The 23,654-nt window shown below is 37.5% G+C and overlaps 1 protein-coding gene across 3 annotated transcripts in view; it reads left to right on the top strand.

Annotated features, from left to right (window-relative positions):
* Positions 1 to 23,654, top strand: part of TCF12 (transcription factor 12) — a 174,126-nt gene that overhangs the window by 35,009 nt on the left and 115,463 nt on the right. For all 3 annotated transcript variants that reach the window (XM_059823915.1, XM_059823914.1, XM_059823913.1), the window contains exons 3-4: positions 12,295 to 12,368; positions 16,003 to 16,071. In XM_059823915.1, the coding sequence (XP_059679898.1) occupies positions 12,295 to 12,368; positions 16,003 to 16,071 (143 nt within the window). The remainder of the gene's footprint in view (positions 1 to 12,294; positions 12,369 to 16,002; positions 16,072 to 23,654) is intronic.

Raw genomic sequence — 23,654 nt, 5'->3', positions numbered from 1 at the left:
TGGTCCAGTAAGCCAGTAGTCCCAAAGTAGACCGCGTGATTTTATGCATCACCACACAGTGATGTCTGTCTTGTCTTCCCCCCCCCCCGCCTCAAGAAATCACTGTTTTTAAAATATAGTCAGTCTCAGAACTAGAAAACGCTTGAAAAGTGATGGGCTGGCTTCCCTGGCCCTTCACGCAACCCTGACTTTGGCCTTGTCTTATTCTCGTGCTCTCCCCTTCCTTTCTGCCAATACTGGTGGTGTTCTGGCACGGTAATGAAATACTTCTGTGAGCTAATCTGGCCAGAAACCAATAAGGGTTTTTTAATGGTTCCGTTTTCTACTAGTTTCTTCCTGAGCTGGTTTACTGCAGGACCCTGCAAAACACTGATGCTAGTATGAGGGAGGAAGATATAAAAGCTGGGCTATGGGCAGTGGGGACAGCCAAGTGTTAAGGGAAGCAGGATGGCCTCCTTTGGGAGGCAGCCAGCCCTTAGTTGTTATAAGATAGGCTTGTGTTTGCATACATAAAACTTGACTCATAAGCTGCTGTCTGGCAATGGTTCCTGCATCAAAATCCCTTGTGAGGAGTTGGTAAATGTTGCTTGCCTGTTTGAAGGCTTGCTTTGCATGAGGAGATTTTGTACTGCTGTAGCTTGCACGTTGGCTAACGGGCTTGCTGGAAGCTGTGCTGGCAGGGCTGGTGGTGACCAGCTTTCTGCAGTGCTAGGGGATTGAAGGTTTTTAGTATCCCTCCACTTCTTATTCTTACTCACCTGTAATATTAAACTTACAGTATTTGTCCTAATTTTAATGTAAAATCATTAACTTCTGTGTTCTCATTAAATATCCTTAGAAATCTGTTCTTAATTTTAAGGTGTAAGTTTTACAGGAATGAAGTTGTGAGACTATTTGATGCTTTTTTAGAAGGAGAGACTTCTAAAACATCCTGGGAGGAGTAATTTCAAAAAACCAATTAGTTATTGATTGCTACTTGCTTTTTGACTGTAGACTATTCAAGTTAAGGTTTGGAAGTGTTTTAATATTGTATTGTTATTGTAGGAAGGATAATTACTAGGTAAGGGTGCTTTTCACCACAGTAAGACTGTCTACTGCATTTTATTGGCTTTCAGCATTTTCTAGCTATAACCTACAGAACTGCTGTAACAGCATACTTTGAGAAGCAGCAGCAAATTTTTTTGTTTATTCAAAGTGCAACTTGTCCTCATTTAAAAAAAGAAAAAAAAAAAAGCATGAGTGTACTTTGTTAACAGTAACAGGTTTGTCAGTTCCAGCTGTAATGTTGTTAGAGAATGAAGGCAATTTAAAATGGGGTTACTCGAATATAAATTCCAGCTCTAACTTTTCCATCGAAGGTCTGCTTCTGAAGTGTGTGTGGTTTCTAAGTGCATTTTGTTAAGAGTGTTTTAGCTCATGTAACTCTTGTTACAAGAAAAGCATCTCAAACTCACATTTCTATAAAAAGTGTGATATTTAGGATTTAAGCCAAGGAGAAATGTTACGCAGTCCAACCAGACTATGGAGTATGAAATGAAAAGCTAGCCGAAGAAATAGAAGGAAGAGCAGTGAAGTCTTCAAACAGGAAGAAAAAGTCTCTCTTTTGGTTAAGAAGCTGGAGAAATCTCAACATCTTTGCTGGCAAATGCAGATACTTCTGGACTCATTTCTACCAGAGCCAGATCCTGCCAGATTTGGTAGTTATTTTCTGCAATAGAAAAATAAGTTATTTTTTTAGTGTGATATTACTTTAAGTTATTTTTAGAATAGTTGGATGTTTCTGCTAAATTAGCAATGTTAAACTGTTGTAATTATTCTTCAGCATTTAAATACCATAGTGTTGCAAAGGGAGAGTTGTTACTTCTGTGTTACCGATCCTTTAAAGGTGTAATTTTGTTGTTGGAAGATAATCTTTCCAGATTTATAAGCTGTAACAATGTGGATATACTAGCAGAAGACCGTTAAAACGTGGATGATCCTGAAGTGCAGCAGAAATTAGTAGGTCAGCTAATACCTTTTGCTTATGATGGAAGAAACTAGTGAATACAGGTGTCAGGCAACTTACTACTCCAGTGAGCTGTGTTGAGACATCTTGGCTTAATGGGAGGAACAGCCTTTCTTTTAAATAAAGGGAAAGAGTGGAAACACCTAAGGAACAGAAAAAAGTGTTTCTGGGGATTGAAGGTAGACTAGGCTCCCTGAAACATATCAGTTGCTGCAGTACTGCTATGTGTTAGTGCAAGGCCTGTTAACATCAGGCAGCGATCTTCCTTCCACCTCGTTTGTTGATGTAGGAGACTGAACTGTATCATATCAGTATCAGAAACAGTGTGGCCAGCAGGAGTAGGGAGGTGATCATGCCTCTGTACCCGGCGCTGGTGAGGCCGCACCTCAAATCCTGTGTTCAGTTTTGGGCCCCTCACTACAAGAAGGACATTGAGGTGCTGGAGCGTGTCCAGAGAAGGGTGACGAAGCTGGTGAGGGGTCTGGAGCACAAGTCTGATGAGGAGCGGCTGAGGGAACTGGGGTTGTTTAGCCTGGAGAAGAGGAGGCTGAGGGGAGACCTTACCACTCTCTACAACTACCTGAAAGGAGGTTGTAGAGAGGTGGGTGTCAGTCTCTTCTCCCAAGTGACAAGTGATAGGACAAGAGGAAACAGCCTCAAGTTGCTCCGGGGGAGGTTTAGATTGGATATTACGAAAAATTTCTTCACCAAAAGGGTTGTCAGGCATTGGAACAGGCTGCCCAGGGAGGTGGTTGAGTCACCACCACTGGCGGTATTTAAAAGATGTGTGGATGAGGCGCTTAGGGACGTGGTTTAGTGGTGGACTTGGCAGTGTTAGGTTTACGTGCTAGGTTTACGGTTGGCCTTGGTGAAATTAAAGGTAGTTTCCAACTTAAACAATTCTATGATTCTGTATCAGCTTTCCAGCATTGTGGCCACACCATCAGTTACTGCCACTCACACTAAGGGAGCTGTCAACACAAAGCCTGCCTGCCTGCCTCAGCAGCCCAGGCAGCAAGGAGGTAGATTCAGCAGTATTTGGGCAGATATAATGATATCTGGGAAATTTAAAAACAGATTTCTCTCCTTTGACAGAGAATGTCACATTTTCTTACTTTAAGAATGAGGCTCAAAAATACCATCGAAGTCTCTGTCAAAGAAGTGGTTGGAAGAAATGTCTCAATGTTGAGGAAATAAAAGTTTCTTGGTTTTTTTTTGTTTGCTTGGGTTTTTTTATGGTGTCTGAGGGCCTTGCTGGCAGCACGGGTTGTGCCAGATCTCCATCGTTTGTTCAGATTCTGGCTATGACTTTTGGAAGTAATGGAACTATTGATTTTGGGCCTCTGCAAAAGGAGAACATCTGGCAAGAGCTTTACTACATTGCAGCTAGCTTATGGAGAGGGAAGCACTGGTTAGTACAAAATGCATACTGGAAAAAGTAATCCTTGATACTGCAGGCTAATGCTAACTTCTATCAGCTCAAATTCTTGACTCTATAAATGCAGAGAGAGATGCTTCTTGAAAGTTTTTAATAGTTTAGTTTACTTTACTTTTAACCTTTTTTTCTCCATGCCTAAAATAATAGAAGAAAACACGTTTTGCTCTAGGCAGCTCTTTTGCTGAGGGAAGAGGTGCTATCTTTCCCTTGGACAAACCAGCAGGGCACTTCATTGTGCTGCAGGGCCAATGGTGAAGCCCTAACTTTGCAAAAGCTTTTTCTTGGATGAAAATGAAGAAGTATGGAGGGTTTCTTCTTGATTTTTGGCAAAAGAGGAGAGAGATAAGTGAGCCAGGTTGTAATAATTACGTAAGTCAACATTTGCTATATTCATTCTATTGTTTTTTCACATGTAACTTAGAGCTAGCCTACCACATCTTTGGCTTAGATGAACAGATGTGCAGTGCTTGTATTTATCCATTAAGCATTCTTCCCTGTTTAAATACTGAACAAATAAACTTTGTTTTTAGAGTTAAAAGATGATGTTTAATGCTGACATGTTCATATAATAGACGCTTTTCCCCAGCTGAATTGAAAGAGTCAGAATTCTCTTATGAAGAACTTACGTTCACACAACCCCTGATGTGTAACTTCTGCTTTGTTCAGTAATGAGAGTTCAATCCTGTGGGTGAGTCTGTTAGATGTGCTCTTTAGAACAAGTAATCATAAGAAATCTTCATTTTAAAGATATGTCTGTCTAGAGGTAAACCTGAAAACCTTTCAAACTTCTTTGTATTCTATATGCTTTGTTTTATGAAAAACATAAGATGTCAGTGTATTGTTGTTTTAATGTGAGATGCCATACTCCTGTTAATAGGTAGACTTTCGATTTCGGTAGTGTAGGGTAGCCAAAAATCTGGTACAGAGATACTGTGTACCTTAGCAAAGTATACATTTTCTTCCACAAGCTTTTAGGAAACTGCTTGGTCTAGATCTTCTGAAGATCAGACTCAGACTTTTGTGATTTTTTTTTTTTTTTTTTTTTTTGACTGCATATCTGTAAATACCTTTGTTTCCAGTCAAAGAAGTGTAAACGTGGAATTGCATTGGCATTTCCTTGGCTATACTGTAAACTATACTTGCCATTTTACTTAAAGCTCAAAATCCTGGCTCACTAAGATGAGTTTTTGTCTGATACTTTATTTCTTCTCTGGCTCACCTACATGAACTTGGAAATTCTAAATATGTGATGTTTCTCACAAATGTATTTTTTCAGCTCTTTTTCTTCCTCTGCTCTTAAACTGCTTGGTATGTCAGAGGGTCTCCTTTTCCTTAAAAGGTTTGACTGTTAATTAATGCATTAGTGATCCTCTAAATATCAGCAAAATACTTGTTCATTTGTTGCAATTGGATGATTTTAATTGTACGTGTATAAAGATGCATGACAGTCATCAACACCATGAAAGGATACTGACCTCAGGTTGATATTGGAGTTTGTTTTCAAGAGGGTCAAAGTTTGCTGGGCACCTTGTGATACAGTAAATGACTGAAGGCACTTTTTCTTAACATTTCTAGACATGTTGTTAGAAAAGCTGTCACACCTGCAGTGTTCTCTTCACTCGTGAGAGCACCTCAGTTACACACTGTAACTCAGATTGTATTGTGTTCTGGTGCCTGAATTGGCAGTTTTCTGTACTGTTATAATACAGTTGGTAAGAGTGGCTGTTGACTGTGAGGCTATATTTGAATATTTTTGGCCTGGTGTGCGCAGTCTTGTGACACTGGCCTTGATTTGGTGTATATATAAATATATATATATTTTAAAGTGTGTGGTTATATAAAGCTGGTGAGTCATAACTGAAGTAACCACAGGAAAATTTGCCAGTAGAATGGATTATTATGATAGCTAATATCGTAGGGCTGAGACTTGCTTGTTAAAGCTGTTCAATCTGATACTTCATGGTTCAATACAGAGAGAAGAATAAGCAGCATAATGCAATTTAATAGCAGTTTAACTGTGTGTGTGTTTGCATGTGAATAAAGGCTCTGGATCGTATCCCTGCTAAAGGCTTGATCTCTAAGCTGGTTTGCTTTATTCATATTTGTAACAAAATATACTCTGTGTGTGCATACATGTAAATATTATTTATATACAGGATATAATCCATGAAGATTAGCATTTTAATTTTTCTTTTAGAGTTTTAACCTTAAATTGGGATGGAAGAATAATATTAAAGCTTGTATTAATAAAGGGAAATATTTTTTTTCCAGGGGCAAAGAATAGCTTTACTGTGTAGTGCTCTGAGCACCTCTGTGGATTTGTAAGGAAATTCCTTTTTTTTAACTAGTTTAAATGCTAATTTGTATAGGTTTGGTCATTAGCTTATGCTTGCACTGTCTGAATAAACATACAGAAATAGCAAGCATATTGCATACAGCATGTTGCATATGGTATTGTAAATATGTTCACCTCTTTGAACTGTACCTGATGCACTTTCTCTGGCAGGTTGGGTATAGCAATGTGTAGTTTTCTGGTTTAGTACAGTTTGGGTAGGAAATACCAGTTCCGATTTTATTTTGAGCAGGTTGTATTGTATTTAAAGTGTCCAGGTCATGCCAGGTCACTTGGTGTGTTCGGTGATGTGATTTAGACTCTAGGAAGCACAGAATGTGAGGAAAGAGAACAGGTAACTTCTGACATTTCTGTAAGAGAGCTGCTATTACAGGAATTAATAACCTAATATTGTTGTTCTTAGGGAATACATGGGCCTTATTACAAGGAATGAATAGGATTATTTGTGAAATTAAGTTAAAAGTAGTAATTGCCTTTTTTTTTAATAGCAAATTGTATTTAGGTAATGAGTGGAAACAAATCTAAAACATACCTGATAGTTATACAGGAACTGTATTACCGGTACTGACTTTTGATGTTAATAGACAGTGTTAAAACAAATAAGCTTTTCATCAATTTTCCTGAACCAGCATGATTTTTTCCATTTTCTTCTGACTTTATACAATGTAAGTATTTTGTTGTATTAGAAAAAGTTCTTCGAGTGTATGCCCCGAAGTTGTATTCTGACCTGAGAAAATACTGTTCTTGCAAATAATTTTCTGTATGAAAGTATAGGTTTTAAACAGCTTTCCATAGAGAGAATTCAATTTGCTGATATGTTTTAGGTTACGACTAATTTTTAACACCTGTCAATGCTAATTTTGGTCTAAGTTTTGGTTATTGCCCAGGCAAGTTGTGTACTTGCCGTACATTCCTCCCATTTGAATAATTTTGTTCTACTGAAGTTTTAATTGTGATTGCTTATTCTGGGGATAGAAATTAATTTTGTATAGCCTATCTTGTTGCCTATTCTTAAAATAATTTCCACAACAACTGGCATAGCGGGTGTTTATTCTTTGCTATGTCAGATAATTGTGCTCCGGGATTCTCCAGGATAAACAATGTTTCAAAAATGCAAATTAATTTATTTACTACTATTAATAATCACTGTTGATATTTCAAACAGATCTTGCAAATGGATTTTTGCAAAGAAAAATATTCAAATGGAATCTAGTGTTTTATGGGTAATAATCAAGATAACTGATGCCTCCTCAGGGTGGCTTCAATCCCTGTGGTGCTTTGCGCTTTTAAATGTCTGCTCTTAGAGGTTGGTAGTTAACAGCATCAACTCTCATGGCTGTAAACCTGACTGGGCAGGTGGAGAAGGATATTGAAACTAACAGTTAAGCCCAGGAGAAATCTCACTTCTAAACCACACGATGGATTAAGTGTTCAATCTGCGACTCTGTGGTTCAATACAGGAGAGTGAGCAGCACCATGCAATTTAATAAAGTGATCTTGGGAAGTTTCCTGGAGGAATTGTGGAGTACCAGACACCTCTGACTCAAGATAGTGTTTCTGTGACACATCCATAGCACTTCCATTAACCTCTGGAGCAAAAAGGGATACTGCTCTGTTACTCCCACTAGTGCCTCTAATAAGCAATTCTGTTACTGGGCAGGAACTTTCCTTTTTGATCCGGAGGGATGGGGGGGAACTTGGTATCCGTATGCTGTAAGGTAATCATACATTGTCCAAGAAACAGTATGGATTGAGATTTGAAGTTCCTCATGATTTTTTTGTTTTCCACGCTTGAAGTACTTCCCCCTGCCTTTCCTTTGCGGGTGGAGGGTGTGTGGAGACAAAGCCCTCTATTTATGTAGTTTGAAATTAAAGTGGTTTGTCTTTTACTTAGTTATAATGTTGCATCTGAATTTATCCCAATGGCACTTAAGTGGTTAGACTGTTGATAGGTTGCCTGGGTTTCATTTCTCTTCTGAATTTGATTAATGCCCTTAGCTTTGTATATTTTAAGCCCACCACATGACATCTATTGTCAAAGCTGCTTTTGGAGTGTTTCCCCCACCCCCCTGCCCTGGTAATAAATGTGTGGAACTATATCTTGTCTTTACTTGTTTATCTGACTTGCAAATTTTGGTACTTTGTTAGAATATAAATGATTGAATTATGTTATTAAAAATATTAAGTCTACTATAAAATGAGAAATATTTTCTATTTGGAATCAATGAAGCTGAGAACTAGTCTTACTTAACCTATTGAAATTTAAAATTTTTAATGGAAATGTATTTTTCCATCAAATAATATTTCTCTTTGCATCCCCTTTCTAGAAAGTCTAGATCTAAAAATATAATTTTAGGTAGTAATTTCTATCATACTTCACAATAGACCTTTCCAATATAGGGTCTAATGGTGGATTGATTTGTTTGGGTGTCTAAGATGCAAAATACAATCAATGCTGTTATGGTTTATGCTCTAGGTTTCTCTGCCATTGATTTCAGTTGTTGAATCTTATCTGAAGGAATATCATTACTCTGAAATAAAATTGGATAAAGAAGCTATAAAAGATAGAAACTCATACCTTGAGTACCTAGTATAACAATGTACAATATGATTTTTTCGGTCACATTATTTAATTGATCAACATCATAGCAGATGGTAACCCTATAAAGTATATTATCTTGTTTACACGAACATTAGAACCTGTGTCTCTTGAAATAAGTTTTAAATATGGTCGTCTTTGCCTTATACCAGCAAGAACAACAACTTTCATTTCAGTTTGATTGTAAGATCCAATTTTCTTATTAGACGAATGTTTGGACCTACTTCTTCAGAATGAATACAGACGGTGAAGTAATGAGGCAACAGGTTTCTTCAGCTTTTCTTATAGAAGAGCTTGAAATGCTCACAGCGCCATCTTAAAAGTGACATTAAGCAAAGCCGTTTTAGAATTCAATGCATAAAGCCAGAAAGCATCCTCGTGACTGCTTGGCCCCATCATCCTGAGGTGAGTGAGGAACACAGCCTTTCTTGCGGTCTGGCCAGGGTCCCGGAATTGGGCTGTGCTCTGTCTGCGCGGCTGGCTGAGGGCAGGGGCGATGTCCTGCCAGTCCTCCCTGGGACAGCGGTAGTGAGTGAGAGAGAATGCCATGTGAGAGAGAATGAGCCACAGACTGCCAGCTGAATCCACTCAAAGAAAGATCAAACTTACTGAATTACTCCCTAGTTAAACTATGGTGTATCTGCTACAGAAGTAGACGATTTTGATTAAGGACTATGAAATCAACTCATGAGTCATTTCAATTACTTTCCATCCTTGATGCCTTCTAAAAAAAGGAAGTGGGGGTAGAACCTCATTATCCTTCTGTCTGCCTGACTGCATGTATCTGTGTTATTAGACCTTTATAACATGCAGCTGTTGAATTTCCCCTTTTTTTGCATTGCCTAAACAGGTTGAGATACTGTTGAGATTACTTTCCCTGTGCAGCATGTTTTTCAGTGCTCTCCTAAACGTCACAGCTTTCCTTGTGCCTTTTAACATCCATGATGAATTAGCGGATACCGGAATTGGACACTGTGTTTCCATGTGGAAGGGGTTATACAAAGGTGATGATCCACCTAGTTCCTCCATTCTGTTTTGCATTTCCCAGGAAGGCGCTTGAACCCTTTTGATGACACGTTTGCTTTTGAGACTTTATTGAATTTATTACCATAGATGACTCCTGTGTTCTTTTTTACTGTGTGTTCCCCACTTCAGGCTCTCCTCCCATGTGGAGGGTGTATCTTACGCTCCCGGCACATTCACGGAGAGCTGCCTTTGGCTGCAGCAAAGTACGCGGTGTTTGTTTGTGCCCAGCCTGCTAGAGTTTGTCTGGTTCTTTGTCTCTTGCAGCATTTGGTTGGTTTTCGTCTGTCATTGGTGGAAAAAACATTAGTGTGCAAACCAAGCAGATTCCTTGAGCGTCATGGTAGACATGTATCTGATTGCCTGGTTGCACGTTACTGGCTAGCTGGTTCTCTGCTCGTTTGGCACGTGCAATGTTGATGGGGGCCAGGGGCAACAGGGGTGTTGTTCCAAGTCAAATCCAGATGTCAAGCAACAGTAAGTCAGAGTGCTGGTCGGTGTTTTGTATGCAGTGTATGAAATTCTTCCTCGTGGCCTTCAAGGAGCTTCTAAAGTGTGGATGCATGTGCCTCGTGTACAAATTCCGATTAAAGGGTAGGTCTAGATGCAAGCCTATTTTGGGCTTGTAAGAAAAGAAAAAATGCTGCATGACAAGAAGGAAAAAGACACCTGGCAGAAAAAAGGAAGCATATTGATACTCCTGACTACTCTAGCTAACCGTACTGGGCCTTTTTAGAAGAAAGAATTCTGGGAACTATTTAAAAAATTAGTTTTCCTCCCCATCTTAAACTGTTACACTTTGGTTTAGAGTGGTTTCTTTAAACAATTTATTTGCATAATTCAAATAGTAGAATTAAAATATGAGAATTTTTAGCTATACATGTGCTGATTTAGCAGAACCTTAACGTAAGGACTTACGTCCCACTAACTCAAATGTTTAAATGAGTAGCGTTTTACTGCTTAGGGGCCATGCATCTAAACACTCTGTGCATAACCATTATCTACTGACATATTTCCGAAATGGGTTGATATAATGTACTGTGTCTTAAACTTTCCCAAAGGCTTTGTCTTGCAGCAAGATATTTTTTTGCTCCCCCCCCAACTACATGTGTCTTTTGAAACTAAAGCAATGGAAGATTTGTTATGATAATCACTGGATTACTAGCGCTGTTGTTTCTGGCAGAACAGAGTCATTTGTGCCAAAAGATTACTTTTGCCTTTGTCAGTGCCAGCCACGACTTTTTACTCAGCTCCTGGACCAGTTACAATGAAATAACAACAATGTTGGCAGCTGCAAAATGCAGCAAACTTCCACGAACTGCTGGCTCAATATAGTGGTGGGTTTGCATTTTCAAAGAGCGTTCTCCAGCCTTGAGGATCTTCCCTGCAGTACACAAAAGGTGTCCATAGTTTTTAGCTGGGTGATTGTACTGTACTTCCAGTTTAACATGCCTTCTGCAGGCTGTCTTTGTCAAAACAGTATTTTGTAGCTTCATAAAACACATTTCTTAAGGAAATAATGATTAGAATACTGTTACTCCATAGGTAGTTATTTACGGTATTTCCTTGCATTTTATTTTGTAGTATGGCCAGTCTGAGATACATGCACGAAAATTTTACAGTTGCAATTTAAAGTTAGCGTTTAGGGATGATTGTATGGAGTAACTTGCACTCAGCTCTTATTTATAAATTGTGACACTTAGTTCTTATTTATTAATTATGACATTATAAAACTTCATAAATAGTTTATACTATACATCACATGAAGAGTTTTGATTTAGAGCATAAATTCTTTGAGAGAAGTTTGGGTGACAGGGAACTGATGAGTTCTGTTTTGTAGGCCAAAGTGCGTGGAAGTCTCCAATTTAGGGTTGAAGTGTTCCACCCGTTTGAAAAAAAAAAAATCTTGTGATACAAATTTACTAGATACAAAATTACTAGAACAGTAACCTTATCCTAAATGAATGAATTGGCCGTAGGAATTCAGGTACTTTTGCAATTAGTTGTTTTGGAATGTGGTTTAAGGATAGTTTGACCAATAAACTTTGAATAGAAAGTAATTAGAGAAAGTGTTTCTAATTGTTGGCTAGATAATAGATGGGATATATATTCTGATACTGAGTTTAAAGATCTCCCTATTTTTTCCTTCCCCTTTCTCTTTTGAGTTGTAACCTGGATTTGCATAAAGGGAACTGATTCTAAAAGAACCGTTACAGTGTTAAAAAAGATTCCTGTTTTAGTAGGGCAGACACCATGAGTCTCTGTGGGGTTTGTTTTTTTTTTTTTTTAAGCCATTGAAATATAACCAGTCTGTCTTGCCTTTTCCCCCCCTTATGCTAAAATATATTGCGTGTCATGTAAAGATCAAGTAGGGGAAATAATTTCGCACATTTTACAATATTTAAGCAAGACATGAGAGCAAAGAGTAGATAACAAGTATACATTTCACAGTATGTGCTGCAATATTCAGTGCTTAAGATGCAGGATAAATCAGACTGTGCAAAAAGCCAGGCTAACATCATTGTGCTTGTTTTGTTACTCATGCTAATTTCCTATGGATTGAGTAGGGCAGACACTGCAGATTGGCAAATCTTCTTGACTTTTTATGCTCCTGTTTTCAGCAGCTGCAGGTGTCCAAATGAGTAGGTTGCTTTGTAGCCAGCTTCATTAACAAGGAAACTGTTCATCTTAAGTTTTGTTTTTAGAAATACGGCTTTAAGTATATGGAAGCAGATGAATTTGCTTTAAGTGTATGGAAGCAGATGAATTTGCTTTAAGTGTATGGAAGCGGATGAATTTGCTTTCAGGTTGCATCAGGGAACATTATGTTTTTGCTATCTTTTCTTATAGGTCTGCATTTTTCTTTTTATTGCTAGGTATGGATGAGCGAACAGGTGCCACATCCTGGGGAACAAGTGGTCAGCCAAGTCCTTCATATGAATCTTCAAGGGTAAGGTTCCCACATAATAATTTATAGTGAAAGTTTACGGGAATGTACAATGAAAATCAGCAGATGATTTGGCAATGTTTTTGAAGGGTAAGCCCCTTTAAATACACAGATTAGCATCTTTTAGAGACTTTAATGACTTTGATATGCTGCAATAGTGATTCAGATTTTTAAGGCCAAAAAATATATAGGTTGAGAATTTATGAAAATAAACCATACATAACTGTATACTTGAATGATAAGCAACGCATTTTATTTACCTTATGGTCAGAAAATGAAAACAGAAGTCATGTTGCTTATTCAGGAGCAAATTTCTTGGCAAAGAGTAGGGAATGCTTGCCTCTCCATTAACATCAGGCAGCTATAGTATGTGCTGTGTCATGATGTTGGAGAGAGGCTTCTCTTTTTAAATACCTTCCTCCTGGTCCCATTGCAGCTTCATCCATCCTGCTTATTGAGCTAAAGGTTTTTGACAGTATCTAATATCCTAAAATAACATTGCCTTTTAAAAACCCAACTCAATGGTCAAAAGCAAGCTTTCCCCTTAGTAAATCACATTCCCTTTCATCTACTCAATTTTCTTTTTATGAATGTCTACTCCCTAAAAAGTCAATGAGCTAAGTACCTAATGAATTAATTACTAGAAATACACAGCATAACTGATGGGCTTAGTCTAAATGATCTGTTCTGATTTCAGTACCCTTGAGCCAGGGAGCTCTGTTAGCTCTTGCACCTTTGCAGCTTTCTCTTGCTGTGGAATGAAGTGAGTAGGCTGCAAGGTCTTGTGCAGCTCACTGGATATTGCTAAAACCTCTATCTCGCTTTGGAAGAGAGCGTTAGAAGGATTTATCTTGAAGTCCTAATTTTTCCATTGATCTTTGGTAAAAAGATAGAAGAACTTTATGGGTTGTGGAAGTATTTCTGTGGAACGTAGAAATTAGGCATTCTTTTAAAACATTCTGCCTGATTTGAGGCATGAAGCCCAGCCTTTAGATGCCTTGTCTTGCGTTTCAAATGGAGTCCTATTATGCAGCTTTAAGTAACTTGTATTCTTATTGTAAGTGTTTTGGTGTTTTGACACTCATTTTTTGATGTTGCTGATCAGTTTTCATCAATCAGGAGTTAAGGTAACCTAACTGGAATTTGAGCTTGCAATTCTTCGGCTCTGTGGCTATGTTAATCATTTGGTTTTTTTATGTTAGAGGATCAGCCAGCTAATATTCCAATAAAGTCAGGGTGCCTGGTGTGTTGGTCTTGTTGGTCTTTTTGTTGTTGTTGGTTGGTTTTGTTTTGTGGGGGATTTTTGTGTTTGTTTTTGGCGGTTTTTTTTGTTTTTTTGGTTTTTTTTACTGTAACTGAAGATCATGATCATAATACCATTATACCCTAAAGTTGGTAATAAAGGCAGATGTTAGTGCTCTAACAGAGGTATACCAGAAGTTAGAATCGTAGGAAGAGGTTGGTGCTATTTGGGTGTATCAAGAAAAGCAAATGTAAATGTAGGTTTGTCTTGAGCCCTATGGAAGGCTTCAGGAAAAAGAGAGATGTTAAATTCTTATACATGTCAGGTGTTCCTCTCCCCCCAGCAACTGTAACTTGGACTTAAAATAGTTTATTAAAAAAAAAAAAGAGTGAGACAGACAAAAAAAGTAATTTATCCTCTGAGCAAACAATTCTTGCTGAATCATAATTTATGTTAGGACAGTTTCAGCTAAAGCCAGTTGGACTCTAGCCAAACTTGAATATATTGTTAAGAGTTGACAGAATCTATCCCCAGAATGTTATTGAAGTATTTCTTCCTCTGCTGGCTAAGTGCAGAGGATTTTTCTCTTGCATGCTAGTAATTGGAGATGATACTGAGAGTTCATTCTGAAGCACCAATTATTTACAGCTTATGTTTGTTTTCTTTTCTTTTTTTTAAGGAAATACGTTCATTTTTGTTTAAATTGGAGCATACTGTTTTAATAGGTCTTTCTTAATTCAAGCTAAATACTTTATAAAGCATGTTTAATTTTAGAGAATTGGCAGTTAATGCTGTCTGATTTTTCAGAAAGTTAGAGACTTTGCAAATACTGACATGTAGATTTATTTCCCTACTTGTCTTTGCGTCTGAATTTAGTGATTTTTTTATAGTATTGCTTTATGTGCATCAGTATAAAATATAGAACTGGAGAAGACTGAATACTTGCGTACAAACTTTCTTGATTTATAAACTAAAAATGAAATAATCAGGTTCACCTCTTCCCTCTGTCTCACGAAACAATGTTTGGTATGTTTTGTCTTCTCTTTTTAAAAAAATTTGTTTATTCGTGTAGTGTTGAGATGGTAAAGTTTTCTTCACTTCGATAGGGGATTTTTTTTTTTGTCTAAAGGTGGCAGAAATCATGGCAGGGGAAAAAAAAACAACCCAGTAGTCCTAAAGTCTAGTGAAAGATTATTATAAGTTGAATATTTTTACAAATGTCTTCCTCACTAATTTTATTTTTGGAAAACCTGCTAAATGATACAAATTTAAGAGCAAGTCTCATGTTAGCACAGAACAGGACATTAGACTGTCCATAAAATTTCTCCATGGGGTCAGCTTAGCTGTTGACTCCACAGGCCTGAAGCATTGGTACGGCAGCAGTTCCTGACTGAATCATTGACCGTAGGTAGGTTTAGATTTTCCTGAGAGCCCAGTGTGGTTGGGTTGTCTTAGGAGGCATCAGACCCTGGTGCTAGGCTTTGAAAGATTACAAAACACGTGCACCTAATTGGTTTTATGTAGCATATCATCTTCATGCACTGAGGAATAAGGAAGGCTTGTCCCACAGGGTTGGGATAGATACTATGCAAAATAAATGTGAAGTGGCTATCCAAAGGAATTCAGAGGGTTTGGCTGATCAATGTAGATCTTTGCCCAGGCCTTCAATACACCTAAAAGTTTGGTAATGGGAGGGGGAAAAAACCCAACTTTCTGTAGAGGCCCTGTGTGAAGCAATAAAGGATGTTTGTCTGGGATGTCATTTAAATGACAACAGTTTTCTTTAAAATTCCTTTTACCGGCATTTTTTCCCCAAAAAAGTGACAAACATTAGAAATATATACTGTCTGTATCTAGAATTGGTAATGGTTAAGAGGCACAAATCAATTCATTCTATGGCCATGTTCTTATGCAAAAAAGTAGAACAAAGGAAGTTCTTTTCTGCATTGAAATCACTGAAAAAGCACTGGACTTAATTTACCTGTCTAAATCAAGTTTGCATGCATAGGTCTTGGGTAGGATGTATGGTCTTTATTTTTCACTTTTCTTTCAACTGATGAGACAAATTACACTACTGGTTCAGAATTTTAAATAAAAGTAAGTTCTGACTACTGCTTCATATGCTGCCAGATCAGATGACTCTGAGGAAGAGCTAAAATGAGTGTGTGGGTCTTCATTGTAAGAATATAGATCAGAGTTTCTCAGGAGGTAGGGCAAATGATACATCTGGCCTTTTACATTCCTAGGTTATTCCTTGTGGTGATTAACATACAGAGTTTAAATAAGTTATAATTGTCTTACATGTTCAACTTCAAAATCCAGTGCTTTTCCCCATAATTTCAATACGGAATGTTTTTCTTGTCCTAATTGTTCTTACTACTTGCCTGTTTACAGGAAAATGGCAGTCTTCATGGAAAAAGCTCAGACCTCTCCACAGACATAGAAAAGTTGAAACCTCAAGAGGTACCATTTATTCTTTTTATCTTGTGTGTGATTTTTTTTTTTTACCTTTAAAGGTCGTAATACAGTGACCAAATTATTGAAGAATTTAAATTGTTGGCCCAGTGTGGGCTGGGATTTCCAAAGGCACATAAAGATAAGCAATTTTCAATCAAATAGAAATGGAATTTGGTGATAGTTAAGTACATACCTGTTAAAGGCTAATTAAATAAGATGGTGGAAGATTGGCTAAAGGAGATCTTCCTTTCCTGCCCTTTCCCAACTCCTGCTGAAGGTGTGTTCAGGTCAGTATAGATGGTCTGGTTGTGTCCAGCAATGATGCTTAAGGAAAGTGTGTAAGTATAGGGCAAATATTTTGCCACCTTTACTGTCGTACTCTCCTGGCAAAGACCAGCACTTAGGGGCTTAGGAGATTTCCTGGACAGAGCTGATCGTTTGGACATTGTTCTTACAGTTATTGGTGGACTCCTTTTCTGCAAGTTGTGAATTTTTCTGACTTTGATTACAGTTTTGGCAATAATTACAAGCGTTTTGTAGCAAAAATATTGATGTGTTTGTCTTAAGTGTGCTGACCAGTGATTTAACCAATTTCCACCATGTTCCTGTGTTCTGAATAGTAATGATTGGTTGTTACTGATGTACTTCATAATTCTTTTTTTTTTTTCCACAAACATCTTTATTTTACATGCCACTTGTATGTCTTTCCTCAACCAAATTGAAGAATCTTTAATCTATTGGTCTCTGCTTGTATAGTAACTTTTCCTAACCTGTGGTTAGTTCTTGGTGTTATTCTCTTAATCTTTCTGCTTCTTATGTATAACTTAAGAGTTAGGGTGATTACAGCTGCATGCACTAGTCAAGATGAGGGTATACTATCAATTTCTGCATGACATAATGATACTTTATTTCTCTGTTCCTTTCTTACTCCTTAGTAAGTCTTGCATTTTTTGACTGTCACTGAACTCTGAAGTGATACTGTTTCAAAAACTGTGTAGAAAAAAAGATTTTTTTTCCTTACGTTGTACAGTAGTTACCACATTGTTATTTTTTAACATGTTTCTTTTGTATTTATTTACACCCAAGTTTTATCTGCTTTTTTGTTGCCAGTTTCATGGAGAACTTGCTTTGCAACTCTGCACTGACATTTAGTTAGGATGATTTTTAAATGTTTTTGTTATCAGCAAACTTTACTATGTCTTTGGTCAACCACTCTTTTTGATTTATTTGTGGAATTGTTTAAGAACATTGGTCTGAACACAGTTTTCTGGGGAAGTGGGGAAAACACATTGGTAACTTACTTTCACTGTGAAAACTGGATGTATATTCCTGTGCTTGGGGATGGGGTGTTTGTTTATGTATTCTACTCTTTAGATCAATAAGTAATTCACAAAAGATCCTTCTCTCATATCCCATAGCAGTTTATTTTAAGAGTCTTTGGTAATACCTTATTATAAGCTAAAATATTCCTATTTCAATAGTGTTTTGAACTAATATTGAAGGCTGAGAATCTCTGCAGGCTTGAAAAAACCTTATATGAGAGACTTATGTTTTCATTACCTAATAATGTTAAATAGTGTTCTAACACTGAAAGAGCAGTGGGTATTTGTATTAGAATTGGCTGTGACGATCTTAAATGTGTGAAAAGGTACAAATTGTGACATTAGTGACTTCTGTGTGCAAAATCTCTTTTGCACAGGCCAAACGTTTTGTTAGAAAAATGAATAATTTGAAAATATATCTATCGTGGAGGGAAGAAAGAAAAAAGTAAAAAGCTTTATTTTTTTAGAGGAATAATTCGGGAATGGTAATTGGCAAGTCAGTGGAATTCTACGAAGTGCTGGTGGTCCCCCTTATTCTTGAATGATTATACTGAAGTCCATATACTATACTGCGTCAAAATTTTCTGTCTCTTGTGATGCTTGTTTTTCTTCCAACTCTCCAATCTTGCTTTTACTTCTATATGTGCAACAGTGGTGGTTTTTCAGTGAATATCTTCTGGTTAATGTATGCAAGTCCCTCCCTTATCTGAGTGATAGGGAGCTAGAGATATTTTTTCATGTGTTCATAATCCCTTGCATTAGAAGGGTAGCTGGCTCTTAGTGTATGTTGCAGAGGACTGTAAAGCTGCTTTTTGAAAGCCTTGCTCTACTGAGCTCGTTGAAGGAAATTCTGAGGTACTTGAACCAAGTATCGTGTTTGCTGTACACTAATATATTGCCCTATAGCACTTGGAAGTTTTGTCGTCCTGTTGTGAGATTCTTCCAAACTTTTTAGCTTTCCCACTTTATTTGGGAGTTGCAATTTATACTCATAACCTAGCAACAAATTGGTATAATCGCTTTCTTGTGATAAACATTGTCTTTTAATTAAATATTTTTCTACCATAGTTTTTATTGTGGTGTGGCTAATGGTTGCTTTTTATTTCATGACGAATAATGCTCTGTGAGGTTTTCTTTCATCGTTTTGATTTTGTTGTAACATGTCTTTGCAATAAAAGGAGCAAGTTGAGTTTTTCATCTGTTTAGATTGCTGTCTGCAAATCAAGCAAATCTAAAAATTTCTTTCATAAGACATTTCCTTGCTGGATAGCCTTTTTATAGATACACACATAATAATTTTAACTGTTAAAAATTTAGCATAAATTAGCTGAGGTATTTTTCTTCCAAAATCTAAACTGTGGGTGTTTTAAGTATCTTCCAGCATGTATATTGCACTAAAAGCTGTGAGTGTACATTTTGACCTGAATTACCATAGAATCTAGCTTCAGTACTGAGTATGCAGTTTATCTTTGTTTTCATTTACGTAACTCTGCTATATATCTACTTGAAGCCAGAGATGAACTGGTCAAGATACCACTGCTAGATTTAGATGGTTTTGTAGCCTCAGTCATCAGGTTGTCAAATGGTTATGCCCTCTATTGTATGTAAAATACTCAGACATGAATTGGAACCTGAAACACTGTATGCCCAAACTATTCTTACCACCACCAGTACTTTTAATTTGCAAAAAAGTCAAAAAATAGTAATGAGATAGCAGGTTTTGAAATAGTATTTTATACCTCTTAATCTCAGGTACATAACAAGAAAGGAAGCTGTTAAATAGCAAAACAAGACAAGAGGGACACAGAAATACAGTAAGTGTTATCAAGTCTGTTGTATTTGTGTCCTTTTTGTCCTCTGTTGTTTTTTTTTGCGGGGGAGGGAGGTTGTTTGGTGGTTCTTCGGCTGGTTATTTGCTTTTCCTGATGTATGCTATAAGTAAGCAGATGATTCACTGTGAAATCAAAGCAGTATTGAATATCCCATATTCCGTGCACAAGACACTTTTGCAAATGGAGCTTACTTTGTAATTTGATTTATGGGCAGCACTTCTCAAAGCAAGTTCTGATATTTGAGTTCCAAATGCTTTAGTTAGGTTTTTAAGTATTGTCTTTAGGCGTTTATTGTTAGTATGTTGGCTCTACTTGATTATTTATTTCCTGGGTTTTAGCTTAGATAAGAGCTAGAAAAACCTGTTTTCAGTCATATGAGCTATATTGGAGAAGTGGTTTTTTGGATTTTCTTTGTTTTTATTGCAACTACCTATCATATTGAAACTAGCATTGGAATCTGTTCACAAAACAGTTTTCCATGTGGCCAAGGAATTGTCCCATTACATGGTCATGTTGATATTTGTCTCACAAGAGTTGAGAGAGGTGTAATTGGCCATTTGGCTTAGCTGTTTAAAATCAGATTCTTCATTCACTAAGTTAACTTCCTGGAAATGGATTTAGAACTGGAGAAAATGGCGATTATTTGAAAATGGATTCCTTGTTCAATGTGTTATGTCCCCTTTCCGCTTCCAAAGCTCTACCAGGTTAAAAATAAATGAACAAACCATGTTTTCAGTTGTTCGCGTATTCCATTCCTGCACATGTAGTTTTCATCTATTTCAACTTGATATGGGGAAATAAGCTAATGAATATTCTTAGAGCTCTGTTACAAAGCATGTAACTTATGGTGACATTTGGAGGGTACTTGTGAAAGCTCTCTTGACTTTTCCCAATAATACCTGAAATCTGGGGTAGTGGTATTTGCTTCCCCCCCCCCCCCCCCCCCCCCCCCCCATGTAGCAGGTGACCAAGTAACGTATAAAGCTACATTTCTGTCTTTAGGATATTGTAGTGGAAAGTTGAAACTTGCTGATAGTGAAAGGGAATCAGAATTAAAACTAGAAAGTGTACAGCTCCTTGTTTCTGGTGCAGTTGGGTGTTCTCCATCAGCTAACTGCATTCATTCCTCTGTTTAAGTATTATACAAGTTTCTTGCACAGTAAAGGGAGACGGGGTTGAATACTTTGTAAAATCATTTTGGTCACCATTTGGAAACAACATTGTTCCCAGCTAATACTTTACTGCAAGACTGTTAGTGGTTTAAATAGAGTTGTACCATGACCTGTGACAAGACAATATGATGTTTCTTGGTGTTGACTTAAGATAAATTAATATAGTGCAGGTGATCCTCAAGGCAAAAAGGAAGGGGACTCTTCTCTGTACTCTTCTCTGGATTTATTTTTAGCTTACCTTCATTTTTGCAAGGTTCTTCCTGATCTGTGTGTTCATTAAACCCAGCCAGGTTTTGGCTCTGTAGTCTTTCCTCTAGGAGCCATTGACAAATATGTAGATTCAATGACTGAAAATACATTTTACAAAACAAAATGGTTGTTGTTCTGGAAACATACATGATCACATAATCCATAATCTTTTAAATTAGCTAGGACACCTTGGTATGGCTATTACCCAGAGCCTCTTGTCTAATCTTCAGTCAGTGACTCACCACAATGTTCCCGGGTGTAGTCAGTGTCTCTGTGTCTGTCCATCTGTCTCTCCCTGTCTCTGTCTCTTGCTTTCTCTCCTCACTTCTCCCCCTTCTGTTTTTCCCCTCTTGTTTGTCTTTAGAACTCTGAGTAGTTTGGTGAGGCAGATAATCCAAAATAAAGTGGATTTCAGCAGTAGATTCACTGTCGTTCATTTACACATTAGTCATTTAGATGACTGTTGCCTGATTCATAGGATCATAGCCAAATTTCGCTTGGAAGGGACCTCAGTATTCCTGAGCTTTAAACAATTAATATTTGTTAGCTAAGGTCAGCCAAACTATAAAACTCAAGGAATTGGAAGGAGCATTCATTAAACTTAATCTTTTGGTCTGTAGCCACGTCAAACTGTGAAGTCAACCATTCATTTTAGTGGAACTTTAATGTCTTAAGTTTAAAGGAGATAATTGAGCTATATTGTAAGTTGCTAAAATGCAAATACCCACTTACTAATCTGTCAGCTTGGTTATGAGCCACAACTGGGTCTGAGTTTTGGCCTATTCCCAGGGACTTGTATAGGAGAGGCCTTGGGGATAAGGGAAGAAAAATAAAAAAACCCTGTTTTCTTTAGTTTAGCAGACTTCAGCAAATAAAATGCTGTGGAGTAGTTAACTGTACTGGGAAGAATTTATTACATGAAGCCAATAAAAGTATGGAAAGATCATGGGCCATATACTTACAGTGTCTCCTTCATTTTTCAAATTTCACCCTGACGTGGAAATAAGATGTTGCGCTTATTTAAAAACAAAGCCAAAAACCCCACAACTTGAGTTAGGGTCAGGAGTGCAGTTTTCCTTATGCATGGACAAATCCTGGTGTGACTTCAGAAAATAATTACTAAGGGACAATAGTGTCATGTTTTTGAAGTGGAAGCAAAAGGGAGAGGTTGAATCCTACAGAAGCCTTGGAACCAGTGATGAAAAGGGGTAGGAACTGTGAGCTGGGGAGGCTCTTTTTGGCTTGTTCTTAGGCAAGTTCTATGATTGACTTAAACCAAAATGTCAGACCTTTTAATGGCCATTGAAAGCCATTGCATTTTAGAAAGTTAATTACCATTTTATTTTGTAAAATGGGGCATAGGCACATTGTGTGAGGCCTTCCCTTATGATTTCATAGGATAAATGTGCCTAGTAAGTAGTGTGTTTTCCTATTTATTTTTTTTTCCATTTCCTCTTCTGCGTCTTCTTGAATAATATATTCTGTAAGATAATTTTCAGGTGTCCCATATACTACTATTTATGTTTTTGTAAATGGTCTCAGATTTTTAATTGGCTTGTCTGTGTTAGCATACCTGTGCATGGAAAATCCTGCTGATACAGATAAAGCCTAAATCACTTGGACACTTGGGGCATCTTACCCAGAAGAGGTGGGAATGAAAACGCTAGCAACTGTTGATTGTTTTAATTGATGGACTTAATTTATTGGAATGATTGGAGAACATCACTCTAATCCAATGAAATACCTGAAAAATGAATAAAATGTTGAGAGTGCCTTTGCTACTCAGTTAAATTGCAGTGCTAATTAGTAGTAGTTTTTCAGCTGCATTTCACGTCAGGTATTATTAGTAGACAATACTTGTTGCTTTTATTTGTAGATGTATCTGACTTTGTCTTTGTGATCACAAACATACAGTGAGACTGAAATCCAGGGAGAGGCCTGTTGCAAAATGAATGGTGACAACATTACAAAATGCTGTATGGGAACGCCCTCATTAGACCTTATCTGGCCTATAACAATATAGAAAAAGAAGTTTTGTCTTCCTTTGGGAAGGTTAATGCTTGCTTTTGTAGTAGCTATGTAAGAGGTTGGAACAAACAAGATGGTTTTGAGTTTACAGCTATGGCATCTAATCATATTCAAAAACCATTTTCTTTCGTAGAATCATGTAATTCTGTTTACAGAATACTGTAAGCAGGAAAATGCCCTGAGCTATTGGCAGTCCCTTCAGAATGGGGTGCCCAGAACAGAAAATAAATTTGTCCAGTAACTCCTGTTTTGCTGACTTTTTGCCAGTTACTTGCTTAAATACGCAAACTGTGCACTCTGCATGCTAATCCATTGGTATGTTTGCTGGGGAGCAAAGGTGGCAGAAATGGGGATGTGTACTCACCATGGAGTGTCTCCTTTTAGCCCTTCTATGTCAAACTTGCCTCACAGGTAACAGTAGGTAGCAATCCTCCAAAGGGTTTTGGAAGCCCACCTGTGGTCCAAAGAGTCCTATCATCAGCCTGTTCCAGTAGAGTCAGGTCAGAGTACCTATCATCAAATAGTTCTTCCCAAGAGGGAGAATAGCTTTTGGCATAATTAATTAGCTCTTGTTTTCTGCTTGGAGCCTGTATCAATCTAGCTACAATCAAGTGAGTTCCCTTTCAGAGAGCAGTCCTCAAAATTGCCCTGAACTGAAATTTCCTTCCTTTCTCAGAAAGGAGGAGTGAAATTTGGCAGTGTATATTATTGAGTCTTCTTTAAAACATAGATTTGAAAAGGGGCTCTGGTAGAAATTTGTGTATATCCCCCCCACCTTCTGTTGCTTTTGCCATGTGGGATGAGTTCAGATGCCAGCTGATGGTGTTTTCTCTTCATTACTCAGTCACACAGGTGGGATGTACCTTTTAATAAACCACTATCCTTTATTGGTGTTGCAGACAGACTTTTTAAGGCTCTCAGCTGCATTCTTCTTTAAGCAGTAAACATAATGTTGTCAATTTGCACTATCATATCTGTTAAATACA

The sequence above is a fragment of the Gavia stellata genome, chromosome 13, assembly GCF_030936135.1.
Source record: "Gavia stellata isolate bGavSte3 chromosome 13, bGavSte3.hap2, whole genome shotgun sequence".
Classification (NCBI taxonomy): domain Eukaryota; kingdom Metazoa; phylum Chordata; class Aves; order Gaviiformes; family Gaviidae; genus Gavia; species Gavia stellata.
Note: the sequence above shows the minus strand (reverse complement) of the source record. Positions and strands in the feature narration are given on the sequence as shown.